Source organism: Sapajus apella, unplaced genomic scaffold (assembly GCF_009761245.1).
Source record: "Sapajus apella isolate SASKATOON/1434 unplaced genomic scaffold, GSC_monkey_1.0 scaffold12, whole genome shotgun sequence".
NCBI lineage: Eukaryota > Metazoa > Chordata > Mammalia > Primates > Cebidae > Sapajus > Sapajus apella.
In genome coordinates this window covers 508565-532597 of record NW_022436952.1, presented here as the reverse complement: position 1 = coordinate 532597, position 24033 = coordinate 508565, and the positions used below count along the sequence as shown (strand labels likewise).

The 24033-nt window shown below is 50.7% G+C and overlaps 2 protein-coding genes and 2 pseudogenes across 2 annotated transcripts; 1 reads left to right on the top strand and 3 right to left on the bottom strand.

The window, feature by feature from the left end:
• LOC116552504 overlaps positions 1 to 2308 on the bottom strand; it is a 6294-nt pseudogene extending 3986 nt beyond the window's left edge.
• Positions 2309 to 2517: 209 nt separating this feature from the next.
• On the bottom strand, positions 2518 to 3807 carry LOC116552503 (annotated as a pseudogene).
• Positions 3808 to 17432: 13625 nt separating this feature from the next.
• Positions 17433 to 18298, top strand: LOC116552502. The gene is made up of 2 exons (XM_032279204.1): positions 17433 to 17776; positions 17916 to 18298. The coding sequence occupies exons 1-2, from the start codon at positions 17433 to 17435 to the stop codon at positions 18067 to 18069; spliced, it is 498 nt and encodes a 165-aa protein (XP_032135095.1). The 3' UTR covers positions 18070 to 18298.
• Positions 18299 to 20448: 2150 nt separating this feature from the next.
• PPY (pancreatic polypeptide) lies at positions 20449 to 22140 on the bottom strand. The gene is made up of 4 exons (XM_032279461.1): positions 22040 to 22140; positions 21101 to 21291; positions 20787 to 20858; positions 20449 to 20597 (listed from the first exon to the last, which is right to left on the bottom strand). The coding sequence occupies exons 2-4, from the start codon at positions 21289 to 21291 to the stop codon at positions 20573 to 20575; spliced, it is 288 nt and encodes a 95-aa protein (XP_032135352.1). The 5' UTR covers positions 22040 to 22140; the 3' UTR covers positions 20449 to 20572.
• Positions 22141 to 24033: the final 1893 nt, after the last annotated feature.

The following is a 24033-nucleotide window of genomic DNA, read 5'->3' as shown; positions in this document are numbered from 1 at the left end:
CTAAAGATCCTAAATATATACGCACCCAATACAGGAATACCCAGATACATAAGACTTATAAAGAGACTTAGACTCCCACACAATAATAGTGGGAGACTTCAACATCAATATTAGACAGATCAATGAGACAGAAAATTAACAATGATATCCAGGATTTGAACTCAGATCTGAAACAAGTAAACTTAATAAACATTTATAGAACTCTCCACTTTAAATACACAAAATATACACTCTTATCAGTACCACATCACATCTATTTACAGGTTTCAATGAAATATTGGTTGGCTGCTTGTTTGTTATTTTCTTCCCTCATTTTTTTTTCATGTCTCTTATTAAGCACAATTATAGGCATACTGATTTTTAGACTGCATTCTAGCCTGGGCAATAAAGCAACACCCCCATTCTCTCTCCCTCTTCCTCTTTCTCTTTCTTTCTCTCCTTCATTCTTTTTTTTTTCTTTCTTCTTTTTTTTTTTAGAAAAAAATAAAAAATAATGTTTATTATCCATAAAAAATAATAATAATGAAGAAAAAAGTAACTAGAAACATAACTGTAGTAGTAATTAGTTATTCATAGGAGATCTTGGTTATTCATAGGGGATCTAATTCTTTTACTAAAAAAAAAAAAAAAAAGAACTGAGCTGGGTCCCCCTGTTGGGTTAAAATTTCAACCTGATGAGTGAAATACGGAGTCATGATAACGATGTGATCCACAGGTTTAACAGTGACATTGTGCAATGTTCGAGGCTGAACTTGGTCATGACTTAGAGGAGAAACTGTTACCTCATGATGCTCTGGAGGTTGAGCTACAATTTCATTAGGGAGCTGTGGAGTCAGAGCTAGGGCATCACGCTGCGTTAGGGGAGACTCAACCTCCTCAGGGGTCTGTGGATGCTCAGCTGCAGCCTCCTGCTGGGTTGGAGAGGGGTTCTCATCCTTAATAGGTTCTGGAGACTGAACTGAAGTCTCCTGTTGAATTGGTAAAGGTCCAACCTCTTCCAATGACTCTGGAGGCAGAGGTGGGCCCCTGTGCTGGGTGGGGGAAGGTTCTACATCCCTAATGGGTCCTGAGAGCTGAGCTGTAGGCTCCTGGTGGATTGGAGAAGTTTCCATCACTGCAGTAGGCTCTGTTGCCATGGTGAGCTGCACCTCTGGAGGCGTAACAGTGATATATGGCAAATCAGAATGATGAGCTTGATGGTGACCTTGCGGTAAAACTATTACTTCATGATGTTCTGGAGGCTGGGCTGGGGGCTCCTGTTGGGCTGGAGAAGATTCAACCTTCCCAGAAGACTCAGAAGGCTGAGCTGGCTGCTCCTGCTCACTGGGGGAAAGTTCAGGCTCCATAGGAGGACCTGGAGGTTCAGTCAGGGTCTCCCGTTCAGCTGCAGAAGGTTCCACCTCCTCTAGATGCTGAGCCGGGGCCTCCTGCTGGGCCTGGGAAGATTCTGTCTCCTTGGTAGGCTCTGAAGTTATGGTAATCTCCACATCTGTAGGTTTAATTGTAATGTTCGGCAAGTTATAATGAGCTTCATCCTCTTCTGGAGGTTGAACTGTCAGCTCATGATTCAGTGGAGCTTGAGCTAGACTTTCCACAGAGGACTCTGGAGGCTGAGCTGGGGCCTCCTGCTGGGTCAGAGAAGGTTCAGCCCCCCACAGGAAACTCAGAAGGCTGAGCTGGCTGCTTCTGCTCACTGGGGGAAAGTTCAGGCTCCATAGGAGGACCTGGAGGCTCCATTGGGGTCTCCTCTTGGATTGCAGAACGTTCCATTTCTTTGGGAGGCTGAGCTGGGGTCTCCTCCTGGGTCTGAGAATGTTCAAGCTCCCAGAAGTTTCAGAATGCTGAGCTGGCTGCTCCTGCTCACTGGGGGAAAGTTCAGGCTCCATAGGAGGACCTGGAGGCTCCTTTGTGTCCTCCTCTTTGGTTGCAGAAGGTTCCACCTCCTCTAGATGCTGAGTCAGGGCCTCCTGCTGGGCTTGGGAAGATTCTGTCTCCTGGGTAGGCTCTGAAGTTATGGTAATCTCCACATCTGTAGGTTTAATTGTAATGTTCAGCAAGTTATAATGAGCTTGATCCTCATCTGGAGGTTAAACTGTCAGCTCATGATTCAGTGGAGCTTGAGCTAGACTTTCCACAGAGGACTCTGGAGGCTGAGCTGGGGCCTCCTGCTGGGTCAGAGAAGGTTCAGCCCCCGCAGAAACTCAAAAGGCTGAGCTGGCTGCTCCTGCTCACTGGGGGAAAGTTCAGGCTCCGTAGGAGGACCTGGAGGCTCAGTTGGGGTCTCCTCTTGGATTGCAGAAGGTTCCATCTATTTGGGAGGCTGAGCTGGGGTCTCTTCCTGGGTCTGAGAAGGTTCAAGCTCCCAGAAGACTCAAGAGGCTGAGCTGGCTGCTCCTGCTTACTGGGGGAACATTCAGTCTCCACGGGAGGACCCAGAGGCTCAGCTGAGGTCTCTTGCTGGGATGCAGAAGGTTTCCTCTCCTCGGGATGCTCTGATGTCTGAGCTGAGGTCTCTAGTTAGGTTGAGGAAGAGTTCACCTCCTCGGGGTGCTCTGGAGACTGAGCTGTGGCCTGTTCCTGGTTTGATGTAAGTTCCTTACCTGGCTCTGGAGTTCCTGTAAGCTCCACATCCACAAGCTTGACGGTGACATTGGGCAAGTGTGAGTGCTGAGCTTCACACCAACTTTTAAAGGGAACATCTACCTTGTGCTGTATCGATGGGTGAGCTATGATCTCTTCAGAGGTAGGTAACTGCTGCACAGGGGTCTCCTGCTCTGTTGAAGAAGAGTGGACCCCCTCAAGGGACTGTGAAGGCAGAGCTGGAGCCTTCTGCTGGGTTGAAGAAGGTTCTACCTCTTCAGGGAGCTGTGGAAGCTGCGCTGGGGCTTCTTGCTGTAGGGAAGAGAACTGGATCTCTTCAAGGGTCTCTGGATTTTGAGTTTTGGTCTCTAGATGGAATTGAGAAAGTGGAATCGATGTAGAATTCCCACAACCTTAGCAAGCCTCCAATGCTGAGCTAGATTTTTCTTCAGGTTCTTGGGAGAAACTGAGGTTTATATAAAGTTGGTTGCTTTTGAATCCTTACTGTCTAGAGGTGGAATGAGTATTTCATCTGCCTGATAATCTGCAGCCTGATCTAGATCTGTAGTCTGAATCTTACTTTTGAGAGGAGGAGGTTGAAGTAGGGTCTGGTTCTGATCCCAGTCCAGCATTGGAACCACCTCTGGGAGCCTTTCTTGCTGAGTCAGCTTGTCATTCAGATCCAGCTGTGCAGATGAGAAGAGCTCTGGCCCTGGGGACAGCTCTCTAGCTGAATCCGTGACCAGGAATGGAACCAAATTCTCAGTTGATTCCTGCGGTAGGGCTGACCTCTAGGAGGAAGCAGAGGACCCCAGGTAATCAAAGCCCCCAGGCCTGCCAGGGAAGTAAGCACATGGGGAGATTCCCATGGGAGATTGGAGCGGGAAGACCAGGGCCCAGTCGGCCCCAGGGTGTTAGAGGTCAGCTGGAGTGGGTCCTTGACCCTCTCCAGAGGCTGAGCCTCCTGGACTAGTAGCCACAATAGTTGCCACGTGAGTAGGGGCCATAGGGCCCAGAGACGTAGCCGGGACATGACAAGCGCTGGTGCCACGCATTGAGCAGGAGCCATTCTGGCAGCCCCTAGAGGCTCATGTCCCTGATAAGCATGTGCCCCACCCTGTCCTTTATGACACCTTTATTTATGCTACCTTTATTAGGCTCGGGTCTAAATCTGCTCCATGTCACCATGGCGATCTTATGTCACAATCCCACCCAAGCCCCCCTCCCCTTCCCTTAGCTAGGAAGGATTTGGGCCACAGACCCGGGTGGTCCCAGGACTCCAGCAGTCTAGTGGGGTGGGGTGGGGTGGGGGCACGGCAGAGCTTCCCAGGGAAGTCACAGGACCTTGTCTCAGGATATTCAGAAGCGCTAGCCCAGTTCTGGCAGCCTGAACTCTTCCTCCTCCAAGATGAAATCTGAGAATACTCCTCCTTCCAGGGAGAGCAAGTGACCTGCAAAATGTGTGCCAGTTAGGGTGGCAGGCAGAACGCACATTACAGTCATTTATTCCAAAATGTTGCCATTTTCGCTAAACTTTCTATATCTTTTGTTGCATGTTTGATAATTGATTCACGACCCTATTGGGTAGGGGCCACCAGGGAATAAGCAAGGACTCCAGATTTTCTGTAGGAGGGCCGTTGGGGCTGGGGAATTCAGTCTGGGAGAGAAGGCTTCAATCCGAGTGAAGAGCCCTTTGCACTAGCCTGGGAGGAGGCTAAACTGTCATCCTGCCTTCACTTAACACATTACCCTAGAAGTTACAGTGCCACCCTTCAGAGGTCTACCCTGTGTGCACACATGGAGAGGAGGCTTAGGTTGTTAAGTCAGCATGTTAAATAAGTTCCTGAAATGCGACTATAATCTAGAACCCAGCTGACTTCCCCCACAGCCATTCTTACCTATCTTATTACTGACTGACTGGCACAATTACCAGCGTGTAAACTCCAAGAAGGTGCTTCATCTTATTCCAGTGCCTAGCATAGGCATATGGTGCATAGATTACAAGATTAACCTCATTTAAGGATGGACCTATTGTTACAATCAGATTTCTGAAATCAGTGGTAACTTCCTCTCAGATTTCATAGGAAGCTAGACTTCTTTTTTTTTTTTTTTTCTTGAGACAGAGTTTCGCTCTTGTTACCCAGGCTAGAGTGCAATGGCGCGATCTCGGCTCACCGCAACCTCCGCCTCCTGGGTTCAGGCAATTCTCCTGCCTCAGCCTCCTGAGTAGCTGGGATTACAGGCATGCGCCACCATGCCCAGCTAATTTTTTGTATTTTTAGTAGAGACGGGGTTTCACCATGTTGACCAGTATGGTCTCGATCTCTTGACCTTGTGATCCACCCGCCTCGGCCTCCCAAAGTGCTGGGATTACAGGCGTGAGCCACCATGCCTGGCCCCGGAAGCTAGACCTCTTAAGCTTGAGGTTTCCTTGGTGGGTTTTATTTAGATTAAATTAAAATATTTATGTTACAGGGAAAAACTTCAAAACAAAACACTTTACAACTTTGGGGTGAAAGTTAAATAAAACACTGTAGCCCCAAATTAAGTTCCCACTGAAATGAGACTTTTGCTCCTCTAAAAAAAAAAAAATCCATATATAGTAAATAATGACTATTTTAGAGATTAATTTAGAAACTTAATCCCTACCTAACAGCTTTCATGTACATTCATGCGTTGCTTGCCATATGAGGAGAAGCTTGAGAAAAGTGTCATTCGGTGATTTCACCATTATGCTAACATCATAGTGTGTACTTCCACAAACCTAGGTGATATAGCCAACAGCACACCTAGGCTGTACGGTATGGCCGATGGCTCCTAGGCCACAACCCTGTAACACATGTTACTGTTAGAAGTAAAATTTTCAGTGCCGCAAAGGAAATAGCACTTGACTATGAATTTTCTCAGCAAGGCAATTTTACTTTCTGCAGAAAGGGTGCTTCTTAGAAGTATGATTGTCACAAGAACACATTGAACAAATAAAAGCAGAAGTTTTTGTCCCTGACGCACTGGGTCCTTACTGCTGTGTCCTATCTCCATTGGCTGGAGCTGGACTATACTATCTAGACTGATCTCAATTGGCTAAAAACTTAAAACTTTCCTAAATAGGTAAATGCACGATGGAGAACAAAGAAAGCAAGGGTGTTATTTATGGGAAACTAGGAGGACAATAACATTTCTGAATAAGGAAGAGGTGTAGCTGTAAGCCGGGAGATGCCTGGGCATGTTTGGACCTGTCTGAGCAGCTACAGGCCAAAATAAATAACTTGGTTAAAGTACAAGGACATAGAATGTACTTATTCCCTTACTATATTTAGCAGCTACATAGGGCATAACAAAGAGTTGTTAGCAAAAAGCAAGGAAGCTTGAAGGAAGTTAGTTTTTAAAACCGCACAAGAGCAGTTTACTGAAAACTTCCCAGAAACTAACCCTCGAAAAGATGACCCAGGGACCATACCTTGGGTAAAAGGGACTTCAGAGTAAAGGTTAATCATAGAAGAAAACTCTAGCTTTTTTAAAAAGAGAGTTTGGAAACTCTTATTTTTTCTTCCCAAAAGAATCAGCAGCATGGGCAAACTGGGTCACAGTTTACCTCTTCCTGATTCAGAAATGTGTAATAAAGTATGGTTTGCAGCTTTTAAAAACTATTTTTTAAAACTAGTAAATAGTGACTGAATCAATTTATGCAGTAAGTAGACTAAAGTTCACAGGGCACGGATGAGTTTATCAAACTTCATTATTTTATCTTGTCATTTACAACATCCATATAAAGCAATTAGCCAAGCAAAATTCATATGACTAATGACTTAAATGTACATGTGTTTTTGTTTCTATATGTTCATGTAAGATGCACAACAAAAGAAACATCATCATTATCTGTGCCCTTTAGAACCTAGATAAAAAATGTTGAGAAAACATGGGTAGTGGTGCATACATTTTGTTATCTTGAAATAGCCTAAGTAATATTATTGAAGAACTAATGAACAGGCAACATGTTGTAAAAAATTAATCTTTCATTGTTCTGTGAAGAATCTGTTGATTTATACTACATATTCAGCATTTATATTTGGTTTGTTTCATAGCTAATGAGATATTTAGATATGAACAACTGAATACATATTGAAATAGTGTGCTGGCATTTGTAGTTTTGATAAATACCATTGCAGGCAATGGAGTTGTGCCAGAGAAATCTGATTTCTAGTACAAAAGGAATACTTAGCCAGGGCCTAAAGCCCAAGATATTTATTGAAAACATCCTCAGTTGCAATAAAAACATTATAACATTAAAAAGAGTGATTTGTTGAACCGGTGATTTAAATGTATTGAACTGCTTTGAATTTGTAATCAGCCAGAATTTGCTAGTTAAAATTGGCAGAGTTATAACAAAGGAAAACCTCAAAGATTAGACACTTGCAGTGCAGCTTTCTGGGTGCAAGTGTCACTGCTCTGCCAGCTATCATTATTCTGTTCAGTTTTTCTCTCAGGTGTTTGCTGGGAAATTAACATTGGAATTGACCCTTCTCTGGCAGTGAATGTGAACTCTAGCCTCCCTATTTACTATAAAGAAATGTCTTCAAGATGTAGAAGTAAGGACTATTCTGAAAAAAATTATACAGTAGTCAAGATAATTCAGAAAGGAAAAGCTACCTGTTAGAGCTTCCAGTCTTAATGGCACAGGGTAGTTAGGGAGAAAAGGGGATGGAGAAAGAGAAACTATGACTAAAAATGAGAGGTATGTCCCTTAAGCTGGGACAATCAGGCCCTAAACTCCAAATTTGGATAAAATATTCCTTTGAATTCTTCTTGGCCCCCTACATAGTCTGACACATACATAAGTACAATTAGGCTTGCAGGCCGCAGGAATGCCCTGCATTGTTTTCTTTTCATTAGAAATAAAAAGTATTAGTCTAAATGTGGTTCTGGTGTTGGTTCCCCATATATATGTAACAATATAAGACCCCCCCCGATAGATTTTACTTCTGGTGAATCTTATGCATTGGGTTAGTATATGACTGTCTGATATTTATCATTTGTATTATTATATTGGGGAAAACTTTTTTTTATCATTTTCTATTGTTAAGAAGATGGAAAACTTAAGTATGGTGTTAAAAATGGAACTATATGTGATATTTGCACTATTAAACCCCTTGGCAGATCTAAAGTCTCAGGGTTCCACTATTAGTGGTTAAAGTATTGAATAATGTCTGGGTTTATTTCCATTTGTAAAATAAGAATAATGTTTACCTCACATGTCTGTCTCGAATAGCAAACGAGAAAATGTATATAAAAGCAGTTTGTAAATTGTAAAAGTAGTACAGATGTGAGCTTCTATTTGTTTAGAAGCGTAAATGTGAATTATGTACAGTTTGAATTATGCATAAATTTTTTGTGTCAGAAAAAGGGGGATTATTATTGAAGAGGGAGACCCAGGCATCTCAGATCAACTTCCCCTTTTCATTCCTAAGACTGTAAACTGGAACCTTTTCATATGTAATTCCTGAGACTGTAAACCGAAATCCTTTTCATATGTAATTCCTAAGACTGCAAACTGAAATCCTTTTCATATGTAATTCCTGAAACTGTAAACAGAAACCCTTTTCATATGTTAAGCTATAAACCTAAGATTCTTCCATGTGTAACATCTAAAGTATAAGCCTATACGTATAAAGATGGAACCTTCCTTTGTTAGGGGAGCTTGGCCTTAGGCAACCATGCCACCTTGCTCCTGGCCGAATAAACTTTCTTCTGTATTCAGTGTCCGAGAGATCCGTTTTCCACAGCCGATCCTGCTACATTATTTCTAATACTTAGTGTTTATTCTTCAACAAAAAGGGAAACTTTGAAGAGGAACTTTTTACTTTTTACAGGAGGTAGAAAAATAGGTGTCCTAAGAAAGGGCCAACTAGCTATCCTGGTGCCAAGTGTAGCAGAGATGTTTAGTCCTGCTAACAGGAGAATGAAGTGTACAGCCTGCTTGGTGTGTGGTAGGGAGGAAGAAATAGGGATTCCTAAAGGAACCTGATCCTGAATGTTTGCTTGTTAAGCCAAATGTTAATGTTTGGAGATTGAAACACCAGGGTGCACATTCCTGACCAATTGGCTGGTAGGCAGAGATAAGAGTTTGCACCGCAAAGGAAGAAGATCACAGGTGCACACCACCATGCCCAGCTAATTTTTACATTTTTTCATAGAGGCAAGGTTCCTTAGGCCCCCAAATGCAGCATAGGGAATTCTGGCACTCTCCAGATGTCAGAGATCATAATCAAGGATGACCCCTTTAGTTAGACAAACCAACTTTGAGCCTCCACTCCACACTATAGGGGAGTCCCAGACAAGAACACAGCTTGGGCTGGGCACAGTGGCTCACGCCTGTAATCCCAACAGTCTGGGAGGCTGAGGAGGGCAGAACACCTGAGGTCAGGAGTTCAAGACCAGCCTGGCCAACATGGTGAAACCCCTTCTCTACTAAAAATACAAAAATTAGCTGGATGTGGTGGCACATGCCTGTAGTCTCAACTACTCAGAAGGCTGAGGCAGGAGAACTGCTTGAACCTGGGAGGTTACAGTGAGCAGAGATCGTGCCACTGCACTCCAGCCTGGACCACACAGTGAGACTCTGTCTCAAAAAAAATAGTAGTGATAATGTGTTACATATCACATCATATATAATGTAGCACATAATGATATAATAATAATGGCTATTATTCTTTTTTTTTTTTTTTTTTTTTTGAGACGGGTTTTGGATTTGTTAACCCCGCCGGGGCGGAATTGGCGGTTCTCGGCTCACCGCAACCTCCGCCTCCTGGGTTCAGGCAATTCCCCTGCCTCAGCCTCCTGAGTAGCTGGGATTACAGGCATGCGCCACCATGCCCAGCTAATTTTTTGTAGTTTTAGTAGAGACGGGGTTTCACCATGTTGACCAGGATGGTCTCGATCTCTTGACCTCGTGATCCACCCGCCTCGGCCTCCCAAAGTGCTGGGATTACAGGCTTGAGCCACCGCGCCCGGCGGCTATTACTCTTAAAATGGCATTTGAGGCAGGTCTTGAAGGATATGCAGCCCCATTGGCCAAAATTGCCATCATTCCCTGCTTGTTTCCTCTGTCAATCAATCAGCTGCTACCAGGGAGGTCCAGTTTCTAAAACACAGGAATTGTAAGCCCCCAGGGTGTGGAGGAGGACATTTGAGGGTAAGTTAGCTGCAGCTCCCAAGCCGACCTCCACACTGGAAGCCAGTCAAGCCATGGCCTCCTCAGCTGGAGCTGACATCCAGTTCTGCCCTGGACCTGCCAGGGGTCAAGCTCTGAGGGTTTCCTGCCAGGCTGCAGGGAGGGGGTTGGGTGTAGACCTGGCAGACTGGAAAATTACCCTTTTGCCCCCAGATTAATGATTAACAAGTCCCTGCCCTCACCCTATTTGGGAGAGGAGCCCAGGGCCAGGCTGGGCCAGGGGAAGCCTGATAGCATCTGTCACTCCTTAGAGGTTTCAGAGATATGCTCCATGATGGGCTGACTGCACCTGATGGGTGTGGAATCTGAGGGTGATTTCTGAGGGCACCTGGGTGATTTCTGAGGGCCTGGCCAGGCTGCATACCCTCCAGTGAGGCTTCTGACTTCTGGGCACACAGAGAGGATGTGGCATCCAGCCAGATATCCTGGCTAAGGCAGGTGGCTCCAAACAGGAGAGCTGTGTCCTTGGCTCAGAGGAACGTGGGCCTCTCTGACCACTCCTGGCTTGACCACAGGCCTTGCCATGGCCAGTGGCACATGAGCAACATGGAAAGTGCCACATCCAAGCAGGAGGTCTAAGAGCCATTGCCTGCTTCCTCCTTTGCTTTTTTTTTTTTTTTTAAGACCGGGTCTTACTCTGTTGTCCAAGCTATAGTGCAGTGATGCAACCTCAGCTCACTGCAGCCTCCGCCTCCTGGGCTTAATTTATCTTCCCACCTCAGCCTCCCAAGTAGCTGGGACTACAGGCTTGTGTAGCTAATTTTTCTATTTTTAATAGAGACAGGGTTTTTCTGTGTTACCCAGGCTGGTCTCAAACTCCAGGACTCAAACTCAAACTCCAGGATCCACCTGCCTTGGCCTCCCAAAGTGCTGGGATTACAGGTGTGAGCCACCACACCCAGCCCACCTTTGCTCTTTTACCCAGCTATGAGGCCAGAATGTCCCAGAATGGGGTTGCTTCTTTTGGGCTGGGTCCAGAATGGCGTATGTCCCACCCGCACTGGGGGCACCAGGGTACAGGACAGCAAACATTTTGAAACAGCAGAGCCATCTCAGAGAGTTCTGGGAAGAGGGAGGGAAGGCGAGCTCTCACTCCAGTTCCCACCCTGCTGCTGATCTGCTGTATGGCCAGGCCAGTCACTGGCTCATCATCAATCCTTCATTTCCCCCTCTGGACAAAGGGGAGACCCTGCTTAGTTGGAGAGTAAAGTGTCTTGCAAAACAAGAGAAGTTTGGGAAGCCCCAGCCAGCAGGAAGGTAGGCCTGCATGTCCCAGGCACTGTGGTTAGTCCATTTCACATAATCCTCCCAGTGACCCTAGGAGGTAGAGAAGATCACTCTCCCCAGTTTCCAGAAGGGAAAAACCAAGGTGTCAAGGTTGCACAGCTAGAAAGTCAGCCTTAGAATTTGGCAGCTTGGCTCCAGAATCAATGAACTTTGGATCTAGGAGAAGCAGCAGCCTGGGATTGATGGCCTGATGGGGAGTCAGCTCCTTCACCTGCGTCTAACCATCTAAGTCCTTCCTTCCTTTCCTTCTCTTTCCTTCCATCCCCTCTCCTCCCCAGGCATCTATCTGTACCAGGTACCAAGTGGTCAGATGGTTGAAGATCTATCTGGGGATTATGGAAACATGTTAGATCGGAGCGGGGTTACTTGGGCAGCAGCATAGTGTAAAGGAGAGGGGGATGTCAGGGGACCTTGGCTGGGTGTCTGCTCAATGTCCACATCCCCTCGCTGCCGCCTCTTAGGAATGCGGCTCTCCTGGCCAGGCAGCCACCAATACTCCGTGCGTTATTTCCCTGAATTCCCAGATCACAAAAGCTGCCCAGGGATTGTGGTAAATATACAGATTCCCAGGCCCAATTCCAAACCAATGGGCTCAGAATTGCCCAGCACGGATCCTGGGAAAGCGTATTTTTAATAAGCACCCCAGATGATTTTTCTAACTGAGCAAGTTTGGGAAATAGGTGGATAAGAATAGGACAAGAATCTGGAAAACAGGTTTAAGGTCCCGCAGCAACCCTGGTTATATGAGCCTTGATTTCCCAATCTGTAAAATGGCGATGGGACCTCCAGGGGGTCAGCCTGAAGGGTAATGAAGCCCTGAGGAGGCCCCTTCCCTTCACCTGCCCCTCACCCCCATCCCCACCTCACCTGTCTCCCTCCTCTCGCCCTCTCCAGCCTGACTGTCGGGGAGGTCCTGACGCCCTTCCCAGGACTGGGCACTGTGGTGGCGCCAGCACAGGACGGGGCCCACCTGAAGCAATGCGACCTGCTGAAGCTGTCCTGGTGACAGAAGCAGCTGTGCCGGAGGGAGCCCAGCCTGGCTGAGACCCTGCGGGAGCTGCGCACCTCAGTGGGGAGGAGGCTGGGGGAGGAGGAGTGCTGGGAATGGGGAAGAAGGCTTCAGGCAGGAGGAAGCTGGAAGAAGCTTCCCTTTCTTCTCCCCTGGCCCCCGTGCCCAGGCCACACTGCCCTTCCTGCCCTAGCACGGTCCCAAATGCGAAGAGTCCCGGGCATTAGTGAGGGCAGTTGAAGGCCAGGTGTGGCCCAGCCTCAGGTTTGAGGGAGCAGAGGAGCAAGGAAGATCCGAGAGAGGAGGAGACACAAGCCCGTTCCTGGAGGAGCCCACAGATGAGACGGGGTCCCCCAGTTACCTCCCTCTGCCTCTTCACACACGCAAAACAAGGCGCATGAAGACGTGAGGACGGGCGGCAGCTGGTTCCATGTCTGAAGACACGAGCCAGGCCATGCATTTGTCCACTTCTTCATCTGTTGCTTTGTTTGTCACATCCATCGATCCACCAGTCCCTCCCTCCCTTCCACTCCCATTCTACCTCCCTCCCAACTTCCTGCCTCCCTCCCACCTCCACCCACCCCCTAAGCATCCATGGAGGCCCACAGTGAGCCAGGCACTGTGCTAGATGCTAAAGGGTCAGAGCTGAACAAGACCCCAGCTGCCCTCGGGAAGCATGCAGTCTAGAAGGGAGAACACAGGTCACCATGTGACTCCCTTGCCAAGGGGAAAGGGCTTTGATGGGACATTAAAAAGAAAAGACATTAAAAAAAAAAGGCAGTGATGCTATACAGGGCATCCAGGCCCCTCCTAGGCCAGCTGCTCTCCGCAGTCTGCTGCCAAGCTAATGGCCTCACTCTGTGTCTCTCTCGGGACGTCACCAGCACCCCAGATGCACTGGAGGGCAGGTAGGAAGTAGTGATCCCGCAGGAGGCCAGGTTGGGCCACACCCAGCAGAGAGGAGTAGCGGTGGTCCCGGAGTGGGTGGGATGGTCAGTCTGGGGCAAGCCATCCAGGAGACTCAAGGTCACTCTATCATTGGGTCTATTCCACAGTGGCTGGCAGGGAATGACATCTGAGAACCATCGTGTGTCATGAGAAGCCCATGGGGCTTATCTCGAGGGCCTCAGAAATGGGCTGGTCCGAACGGTCACACACCGACTTGGTGTCAAAATAGCAGGTTTAGCCACAGGTGCCTGCTCCAGGTGTCTGAGTAGCTTCTCTTTGCATCTCAGTGTCTTCTCTGAGAGGCGGGGGCAGTAGACCGTGGCCTGCTGCCCTCTGGGAACCTGGGTATGTGTTCCAGAGTGAATCTGGAAGTTCCATTTAAGTGGCAATTTGCAGTCAGAGTTTAAGGGGCAGTTGACAGGGAGACCCACCCAGAGCTGTGTCCTCAAGCCACATTCCCTCATCCTGCCCATCACAGGGCTGCCACCATCACCTCCTCCCCTCAGAGGGCGGCAGGCAGCCTCTGAGCTTCTTCCTTTCCTCTCGTCCCTCCTTCTTCCCTCCCCACACCCCTCCACAGTTCCTGGAATGAGTAAGGGAGTCCAGAAGAGCGAGGGGCTGAGAGCCCTCAGTGCCTACAGAAGAACCTGGGTTTGTAAGGGCCTCCAGGGCTGCAAAGGGACACATGGTTTGAGCTCTTGTGTGTGTGGGGTGTTGGGGGTATGTTCAGCACTGGACTGTGACTAATGAGGATAAGGAATAGCCTGTTTGCTGGTATTTAGGGTACACCAATCCCCAGATAGCTCCTCCCACCTATACTATGGAAATTTATCATGGAATCTCATTTCTTTTTCTAGAGATTCCTGGCTCCATAGAAATGCTGTCCTGGTCTCACTTGGCTACTGAGCCATCTCATTCAATTGACATTGAACTTCTCACCCCCACTGAGAGCAGGGTTTGTTTGTTTGTTTGTTTGTTGTTGTTTTGAGACAGGGTCTTGCTCTGTCACCCAGGCTGGAGTGCAGTGGGCGATCCTGGCTCATTCCAGCCTTGAGTTCCCAGGCTCAAGCAATCCTCCCACCTCAGCCTCCCCAGTACATGGGACCACAGACACATGCCACCACACCTGGCTTTTAAAAAATTTTTGGTAGAGACACGGTCTCAATATTTTGCCCAGGCTAGTCTCAAACTCCTGGGTTCAAATGATCCTCCCACCTGAGCCTCCCAAAGTGCTGGGATTACAGGCATGAGCTACCATGCCTGGCCAAGAGCAGGTTTTAACAAGGAGAAGAGGCCAGAAGATGAGACACTTCGGGAGAAGTGGAGATGAGAGAAAGGGGTTTTTTTAGGGCCAGGCATGGTGGCTCAAGCCTGTAATCCCAGGACTTTGAGTGTGGCAGGTGGATCATGAGGTCAGGAGTTCAAGACCAGCTTGGCCAAGACGGTGAAACTCCGTCTCTACTAAAAATACAAAAATTAGCTGGGTGCAGTGGCAGGCACCTGTAATCCCAGGTACTCAGGAGGCTGAGGCAGGAGAATCACTTGAACCCAGGCAGCAGATTACGCCACTGCACTCCAGCCAGGGTGATAGAGTAAGACTCTGTCTCAAAAAAAAAAAAAAAAGAAGCGGAGTTCTTTCATGAGTGGAGGGGCTCACGCCTTTTAATCACCTAGCACATGCCAGGAGCTGCCAGAGGCTGAGCTACGTCACCCAATTCCATCTTCACAACAGTCCTATGCCAGGGTATAACCAGCTCCATTTCACAGATGAGGATGTGGAGGCTCAGGGGAGATAATGTCCCTTAATCGAGGTCACATAGCCAGGAGGTAGTGAAGTCAGGATTCCTACCCAGAAGCCCCTGCTCTTCCCACTGTGCCCCTTCTGGGGTTGGCTGGGCACAAAGAATTGCCGCACATTTCACAACCTTTCCCCAGGAAAGCACCAATATTGAGCAGGTAGAGGGAACCTGACAGGCCACACAGCTGAGGCTCTGTTGCCTGAGGCAGCCAAGGCCTAAGTTCATCATCCAAGCCACCAAGACCCACCGCCCTCCAGAAGGCTCAGCAGGTCATGCCTCAGGGGCTCCAAAATGGCCAGTAGGCTGAGAAAATCCCCAGGCTGTGCAGTGGGGCCTGCCATTCTGAAACCAGAAACTGCAACTCCACCCCCTCCCCATGGCAGTGGGCCTAGGGGAGGGGAATAGGGGTGCTGGGATCCCACAGCAGCCCTACAGGGAAAGGAGGCACCTTAGATCCAGCCAGATGGGGAGGGGCATCTGGTCTCAGCATAACCCCCTTCCAAACCCTGACAGTAGTCCCTGGGAAAAGCACAGTCCCCTCTCAGCCCCAGAGACAGTTTCTCCCTAGGATATGTGTACTTGGAGCAGAAAGTTACCCTACACCCCAGGCCTCCCTGCCTCTGCCACCCACACTTCTGGGCCCCCGGCAGGGACTGTGCCCTGGTGGGAACAGCTGGTAGCCCGTGTGCTTCCACCCCCACCTTCTCTCTGTTCTGGACTTTCAGGTCATGACACACGGGGAGGAAAAGAAGGCTGTGGTGGGAGTGGAGCCTTAGCGGGAAAGGGGGTATGGATCCTTAGGAATATAAAGGGCCTCAGAGGCCCTGGCCAGAGACGCTTTGCTGTGCTCCTCTGCATCTGCCCAGCACCATGGTAACGTCTGGTGGCCAAGTCTGGGCCCCCTATCAGCTATATTCTCTAGGAGCTTGGGGATGGGGGCTGGCAGCAAGGGCCCCTCCTCAGGCCCACTAAGGGCATGAAAGAGTTAAGCCAGGGAGCCTCATCTGCCACTCTGATGGCCAGGACAGCTACTAGGGCTTCTTATCCCTGTGTGGGGTGGCGGAAATAATGAGGGGAGTTCCTGGTTAAAAGAGGGTTGAGGGGCTTAGGAGCTCTGGGGGTGTGTGTGGTGCTTACAAGCATCATAGTCTGTGAATCATTGTATGTTGCAGGCACACAAAATTCTCTGTGCATTGGGTGTGTGAATCCTCAGGCTGGCTTTCCTGTGTGTGACTGTTAGTCATTCATTTAATATGTATTATTGAATATCTACTAAGTGTCAGGCCCTGTTCTAGGTGCTTGTGATACATCAATAGACAAAATAGGCGAAGAGCCCAGTTGTAATTAATGATACACTGAGGGAGGAGATGCTGCTGGAAAGGGACTCAGACAACAAATATAATAAATCTAGAATATAGTAAGTTAGAAAGTACAGGCTGGGTGTGGCGGCTCATACCTGTAATCCCAGCACTTTGGGAGGCGAGGAGGGAGGATCACTTGAGGCCAGAAGTTTAAGACTAGCCTGGGCCACATAGCAAGACTCCATCTCTACAAAAAATTAAAATTTAGTTGGGCATAGTTGTATATCCGTGCACCTGTAGACCTAGCTACTTGGGAGGCTGAAGCAAGAGGAGGGCCTGAGCCCAGGAGTTTGAGGCTGTGGTGAGCTACGATCCCAACATTACACTACAGCCTGGGAGGTAAAACAAGACCTGTCTTTAAAAGAAAGAAAGAAAGAAAAGAAAAGAAGTACAAAAATAGAGCAAGAAAAAGATAAAGCAAGATGAGGGGTCGGGTTGAAATATTATTTTCTTTATTTATTTTTTAAATTGTAGAGACGGGGCTCTGTCTGTCTTTTGCCCAGGCTAGTCTGGAACTCATGGGCTCAAGCAGTCCTCCCACCTCAGCCTCCCAAAGCGCTGGGATCCAAAGGTGTGATCCATCATGCCCTGCCAGGTTGCAATTTTAAATAAGGGTGTCACAGTAGGACCCATTTCAAAGGTGGGTTTTGAGCTAATGCTTACAAGGGGCGACAGAGCTGGCCATGAGGATGTCTGAAGGAAGAGTCTTCTAAGCAGAGAAAGCGAGAACAGCAGGGAGAAAGGAGGGGGATACCCAAGGAGTTTGTGGGTGAGAGGCTGGTGAGGTTAGGGAGCTTTATGCCATCCTCGTGCGACCACCTTAGGGTGTGTCTCCTGATTTTTTTTTGTTTTTTTTTTGAGACGGAATCTGGCTCTGTCGAGCAGGCTGGAGTACAGTGGCGCTATCTTGGCTCACTGCAACCTCCACCTCCTGGGTTCCAGCAATTCTCCTGCCTCAGCCTCCCGAGTAGCTAGGATTACAGGCGCCCACCACCGCGCCCAGCTAATGTTTGTATTTTCCGCAGAGACGGGGGTTTCGCCATGCTGGTCCGGCTGGTCTTGAACTCCTGACCTCAGGTGATCCTCCCACCTCGGCCTCTCAAAGTGCCGGGATTACAGGCGTGAGCCACGGCGCCCGGCCTCCACGTTCATTTTTACCTGTATGCTCTGCTTGTATCACTGGGCATGTCCAGGTGTGCACCATTCCCCCGGGCACCAGGATGTCCCTTACGGCGTCCGTGCACTGGTGTGTCTCAAAAACATACGCGTCCCTCGGTCTGAGCGCCCCTGCACCCACCGCGCGAAACACCTGCAAGCTCCGGTCCCGGAGCCGCGGGACCCCAGCTCCGGCGTCACGTGACCGCTCGCGGCTCTGTCTGCCCCGCCCCCTCCAGACACCTGCTCTGCGCTGCGCATGCGCCTTGTCCATAGCGGGCCTCTTGTCGCTGCTCCTGCCGCCCGAGGGCGTCCTGGGCGAGGAGCTGCCAATGCCGCAGCCCAGGGCCGCCAGTTGGCTGAACTTAGACTCCATCAAGAAGTACGTGGGGAAGCTCTTCAACAAAAGGTGGGCAGGCGGAGGGTGCGAGGGAGGAAAACGGGGGCTGCGGGGGGAACACGGAACCCCCTCGCCGCCCTCACGCGTATCGCGGCCCGAGCTGGGCTCGGGGAGCGGCCTCATGACCGCTGCAAAGACGTGTTCCCAGCCCGAAGAAATCTAAAAACCACAAGAAAACTGCGAACGCCACGACCACGTCCCTACCGAAAGCCACTAAACCCCCTCCATGGATCGCCACGAACCCCCAGTGGCTGAACACCTCGAAACCCCGACCACCGACCTCCTCCCGGGGCCCCAGGTAGGACAGCCTGGACGCTTGGCACCGAGCCCGGGTCTCGGGGCAGCTTGGGTGGCAGCGAGAGGAAGCTCCCGGGGGCAGGCGTACAGGGAGATACCAGCTCCTGGGGGGGCTTCTCCAGGCTGGGCCTTGGCCTCCAGATGCCTCTTCGCCCACCAACCCCTTTCTGTTGAGAGGGGCATCAACCCCTCACCATCTCCTTAGTGAAAACAATAAAGACAAATTTCTGTTGCTTCAGTGACTTCTGTGGGCCTGGGGGCAGGGAGTGACGGGTCGGTCCATCGAGGGGGAAGGGGGACCCTCGAATTCCTGCTGTGAGAGAAAAAGACCTCACCTGCCGGGGGCTGGGAGGGGTGCTCCCCTGCCTCCCTCAGCGACCCATCCACCTTCCCCCACCTCATCCCACACACCACCACCAGCATGGGGGGTTCTAACCCAGAGGTAGAGAAGAGGTGAGAGCAGCAGGAACCTCAAAGGAGGGGCTTCAGCTAGACACACTCCCACTCCCACCTGGCTCAAGTTTCTACCCAACAGCCCAGCTTGGGCCATCAGAATTGGCACAGGAACAAGAAGAGGTGCCTTTGCCCCTCGGCATGCAGAGCCTAGGGGGCCGCCTTTGCCTCCTGGACTTGTAAGCCTTTCTGGGGTGAGCAAAGCAGGGGAAGGGATGAAGCCTGGCCAGGGCCTGTCCCTGAGAAGCTGGGTGTGAGGGTGGCTCTCTCTTCTGGGGGCTCCCATGGCCATCAGGGAGACCTGGGGTGGGCAGAGCCCTGCCCTGATCCTACTCTCACATCCAGGTTCATCTGTGTCTCCAGGGTGCCAGCTCCTGGGGATAGGAAGTATCCGCTCCTCCCCATTCATAGCCCATCCCTTAAACTGCCAGAGAAAATGCTGGAACTTCAGGCTCCTTTACCCAGACTCGAACCATTCTCTTGCAAAACCATCTCTCCTTCCAGACACCCCTTGGATTTAAGAATCAACCAGAGGTCAGACACGGTGGCTCACACCTGTACTCCCAGAACTTTGGGAGGCCGAGGTGAGCAGATCACTTGAGCCCAGGAGTTTGAGACCACGCTGGGCAACATAGCAAGACCCTGTCTCTACAAAATTTTTTAAAAATAGCTGGATGTGGTGGCATGTGCCTGTAGTTCCAGCTACTTGGGAGGCTGAGGCAGGAGGATTGCTTGAGCCCAGGAGGTCAAGGCCACGGTGAGCTGTGATCATGCTGCTGTACTCCAGCCTGGGTGCCGGAGCAAGACCCCTGTCTCCAAAAACAAACAAAAAATCAATATGAGCCAAGCAGCTGCATCCTCTAGAAGTTCTTTGCCTTTTAGGACCTAGGGCTGAGCTCCCTAGGAGGACAGGGCAGAAGACAGCAGTGTAGGGGGCAGGCCTCATGCCCTCAGCAGGCCTCAGGCTGGCCCTGGGCTCCTGTTCTCCCTCTTCCAGGTCATTTGCACACACCAGATGGAGTCAGGACTTGAGGGGAAACACAATTGTGGTGTCATTTCCATTTCTGTGCAAGGTACAGATCCCAGGAAAGTGGATCCCTCATCCTCCAAACCCATAACCCTATCCCTTCAGGCCAAGCATGTGGGGAAGGCAGGAGAAGCCATTCTAGGACCCGGAAACATTCTAGTTCCCTCACTTCTGCCCATTACACAACCGCGTGCACACACACGCACGTGCACTGTCACCACCTATTCAGAGTGCCTGAGAAGGGTCAGCAAGAGACAGGTGCTCTGGGACTCTGGGCAGTCCTCCCTGGGGCAGGATCCAGGTCCTCGCCCTCCCAGGGCTGGAGTGTGGAATCCACAGATTCAACTCATGGTGCTGGCTGGAACTCAGCTAATCTAGCCTCCTCCCCTTCCACAGCAGCTTGAACACCTCCTGTGCCCAGGACTTCACTACCTCTCCAGGCAGCCCATTCTCTCCAAATTTCTGGACGGCAGCTCAGGCCCGTGGAGGCAGCCATGACTGCTGTAGCACCAGAATCATTCCCCCTCCATGCCAAGAACGCGTTAGTATAAATTTGGGTGCTTCTGCTGCCTAGGCTGCAGGAAGGCACTGTTGAGGGGTGCACTTGGGGCAGGGTTGTCATCGGGCCATGTCGGGGCGGTCTACAGCTGCTGAACTGGGAAGATTCAAACTCAAGACTGCCGCTTCATAGACTTGCTGAAAAACCATGGAGGATTCCCTGCCTTCCTCTGGCCACAACTTGTCCCTGTGTGAAGTGGAGAGAATGAGCTGAGTGACTCTGATGACCCCACCAACCTTCTGGATGATCCCCTTTGCCTCCACCCTGCCCTCCCCTTTCTCTCCCTTGCATTTGGTACTTCCTGCTGCCCCCCACCAGGGATCCACAGAGACAAAGGACAGGCCATGGCTTTGACTTGCTTTATTGAGCCTGTGTGGGAGCAGGGAGCAAGCTTTGGCCAGAGTCAAGGGTGCGGAGGGGAGAGCTGGGCTGGCACTGCCCATGGAGTCAGCAGAGGCAGGAGGTGGCATTATAAGTCCATCGGGCTGAGCTCCCTGGGAGGACAGAGCAGAAGACAGCAGTGTAGGGGGCAGGCCTTGTGCCCTCAGGAGGCCTCAGGCTGGCCCTGGGCTCCTGTTCTCCCTCTTCCACCCCCACCACACCTTTTCAAACCCTGATTCAGTCCCACCACCCCTACTTCAGCCCCAGGGAGCTGGACAGACAGGACGGGGAGTCAAACTCACCAGGGGCCAGCAGCATGGGGGGAGCCCCACTCTGAGAAGGCCAGCGTGTCCTCTTTCTGTCTTTTCCCATATCTGGGAGGGAAGAGGCAGCTGCAGCAAGCGCTGTGCCCAGGTGCCAACCCCCCATTTCATAACTGCCTGTAGGCACCATCTTGCCCAGGGCACACGGGCCCAGGTCTGTTCAGCACAGATGCCCTGTTTTCCCAAGAGCAGGCATGGAAGGGGCTGGGACTGCGGATAGGGCATGGCCAGGAATGTTGGGTGGGCCCAGGGTCCCAGGGGCTGGGATCTCTCTCGCCGACCACAGCACACACCTAGGCCTGGTCAGCATGTTGATGTATCTACGGAGATCAGCTGCATACTGGGCCATCTGCTCTGGCGTGGCATTGTCCCCTGGGTACACTGGCTCCAGTGGAGCTCCCTGGGCACCCAGCAGTGGCTCCAGTAACAGAGCCACACAGGTGGACAGGAGCAGCAGGGAGAGGCAGCGGCGTGCAGCAGCCATCTGAGGAGCAAGCAGAGGTGGAGGCGGAAGAGCGCCAGGGCTGCAGATTTTCCTGTGCCCAGGAAGCAGGGCCCATCTATCCAGCCCCTTGGCCCATCATCCATTTCTCTAAGCCTGGGGACAAGGGGGCAGAGCAAAGGGCCACTCTGAGCTGACTACTATACCTCCCAGACACTGCCCTAGAGGCATGGACAGCCTGTCCTGTGAGAGCCCAGCAGCTGGGACCTCGCAAGTTAGCAAAGTGTAGCAGGGGAAATGGGGACATGAGTCCTGGAGAGACAGGACTGATGACATCCAGGGCCTCATGGCTCCAAGGCGGCAGCAGCTAGTGGGAAATAAGGGCATGCCAGGTCACCCACAGGGTAGGGGACACAGAATGAACTGGGGAAGCAAAGTACAGAAATCCATGGCCTTGTGGGTCTGGCCCTCCTCCCCAAGGTAGAGGAACAGATATGGGTCCTGGAGAGGACACAGACCGGCGTAGGCACTCACACAGGGATCCCAGTCACTCACAAGGTCACAGTCACACACTCCAGTTCACAGCCACGCACATGAGTGTGCACACACACTTGCAGTCAGCAGGCGGCTCTTCTAGTGTGACAGGTCTGTCCAGATGCATCGCAAGACCCAAGCAGGACCTTAGGCTTCCCGAGGCCCCTGGCCCTGCAAAGCACCAGTTTCTTCCCTCCATCCCAGGCCCCAGCCTGGGGGAGGCCCCCAGAGCCTCAGGCAGGCTGAGCCCACTTACCCAGAGTCCGGAGTAGATGGGCACTGGACAAGCGGGCAGCTGCCTCAGGCTGGATGGGCCCCTGCCCTTGGCTGGCCTCTTTATAGTCCTCAGCCCCCCAGAGTCCCCGCCTCCTGTCAGCCTCCCTCACTCCGCAGCCCTCACCCCCTCCTCCCGCTCTCTCTCGGTACTGGCAACGCAGGTACTGAGGCCAGAGATAGGAGGGGGACCGGGCAGTGCTGTGGGTGCCAGGCCAGCAGCGTCACAGATAAAACTGGACCACAGGAGAAGTCTCCTGCAGGCCTGCATTGCTGACACCCCTTCCCTCTGGGCACCAGAGCAGGCTTGGTTCAAGAAAGATAGGGTTCTGGGACTTGAGGGTGACTGAAAACTTTTGGTCACAGGCCTTGGAGCTGGCCCTCCTGCCTCCTAAGGATCAACCCAAATCATCCAACAGATTCCCTCGGGGCAGAAGATTGAGGCTGCAGCTGGAGCCTCCAAAATGAAGAGTGGAAACTCAGGCCATCCTCTGCAGTTTGCAACTGAACAAGGTGGGAGCAGGGAAGGGGTCTCAGGTCTTAAGGCAAGTTGGAAAGGAGGAGGGTACCAGCCTTGGAGAAACTCATTTGGTGGGTGCATAGGATGCAGAATGAGAACAAATGTGCCTGGGTTCAGGGGAAAGGTTGAGGTGGTGCCGGTTTCCGGTCGCCATTTCCCCTCCCATCCCAGAGCCCCAACCCCAAGGGAGTGCTAAAAAAAACCAGCATCATTTGTAAAGCCACACATTTGCCAAAGTGCTCCCAGCTCAGTCACCTCACTAAATCCCCACCACAACCCACTTGACAGATTCAGGATCTGAAATCTGCTCAGAGGTGTCAAATAACTGGCCCAGACCACATAGCTAGTCAGTGGGAGACCCAGGGTTTCAAACAAAATCTAGCTCCAAAGTCTAACTCCAAACCTGGACTGTTTTTTCCCTAAGTGGAGCTGTCAAAGTATTGGTATAATTTCCCACTTTTTGGCTGAGAAAGCTGAGGCTCACAGAGAAAAAGATGCTTGCTCAAGATCTCATCGCTACCTAGGTCTTGAATTCTGGCTTAGAGCCTTAGCCTCACTAATCCACCCCCACCAGAAGCCCCTGAGTATCCCTGTCCAGCGCCTCTTCCCAACCCCCAGTCTCCCTCCCCAGCTTAGGCCAAGGAGTAGTAACTGGCTGTGTCTGAATGACACGGTGACACCAAGTAGGGAGCTAAGGACTTATCACTGCTAACGTTCTGCTGTCCCAGATCAGCACACCAAGAAGTTGGGAGGTGGGAGTGCTGCTGGGGAAGAGGAGACCCGAGGTGAAACTCCAGGATCTGGCAGGGTGGGTTTAGAGTCAGACAGACCTGGGTCAAAATTTTGGCTCTGCCATTGGCTGGCTGTGTGAGCCTGGGAAAGTAATTTCTTTAGCCTCTCTGAGCTTCACTTTTTGTCTCTGTAAAATGGGCTCATCACACCCATCTCAAGACAGAATAAAGGAAGGCTCAGCAAACAGCAGTGTTCTGCCTTGATCCTTTCAATTTTGATTTCTAGTAACAAGAACAGCAATAATGCTTCACCAGACACCTTACATTCCACAACGCAGAGATGAAAGTCATTCTGTCTCAGCAAGCCCGGGCCTTTCTCTGGACTGAAGTTTTCCACTTGCAAAACAAGAGTGTGAACTGGCCTTGGGTTTGGGAGGTAGAGGTTGCAGCTCGCCACCAGGGGGCGCCAGGCTCCAGCCCTAGTTAAAAGGTCCTGCGCTCCCACAGAACCATGGCCTGGAGGGACCTGTTCTGGCTGTTACTAGTTTGAGGACCCAGCCCTACCCGACAGAGAGTGGATCTAAGGATTGACTCAGATGCCAGGGCCACTTACAGTTCTAACCTGTTGCAGAGGTAAACCTAAGTGCCTAAGAAATAGGTACTCTGCAAACGTCAACCAAACTGTAGCTTTCATTTTTCTCCTTTGCAAACAACAGATTTGTCTTC

What these genes read in the sequence shown, in the direction of transcription:
- PPY (XM_032279461.1), bottom strand. Translation starts at nt 21,291, where the DNA reads ATGGCTGCTGCACGCCGCTGCCTCTCCCTGCTGCTCCTGTCCACCTGT. An exon ending in AACATGCTGACCAGGCCTAG is followed by an intron (nt 20,859 to 21,100) that starts GTGTGTGCTGTG and finishes CTTCCCTCCCAG; the next exon opens with ATATGGGAAAAGACAGAAAG. An exon ending in CCCCATGCTGCTGGCCCCTG is followed by an intron (nt 20,598 to 20,786) that starts GTGAGTTTGACT and finishes CTGTCCTCCCAG; the next exon opens with GGAGCTCAGCCCGATGGACT.
- LOC116552502 (XM_032279204.1), top strand. Translation starts at nt 17,433, where the DNA reads ATGTCCCTTACGGCGTCCGTGCACTGGTGTGTCTCAAAAACATACGCG. An exon ending in GGGAAGCTCTTCAACAAAAG is followed by an intron (nt 17,777 to 17,915) that starts GTGGGCAGGCGG and finishes ACGTGTTCCCAG; the next exon opens with CCCGAAGAAATCTAAAAACC.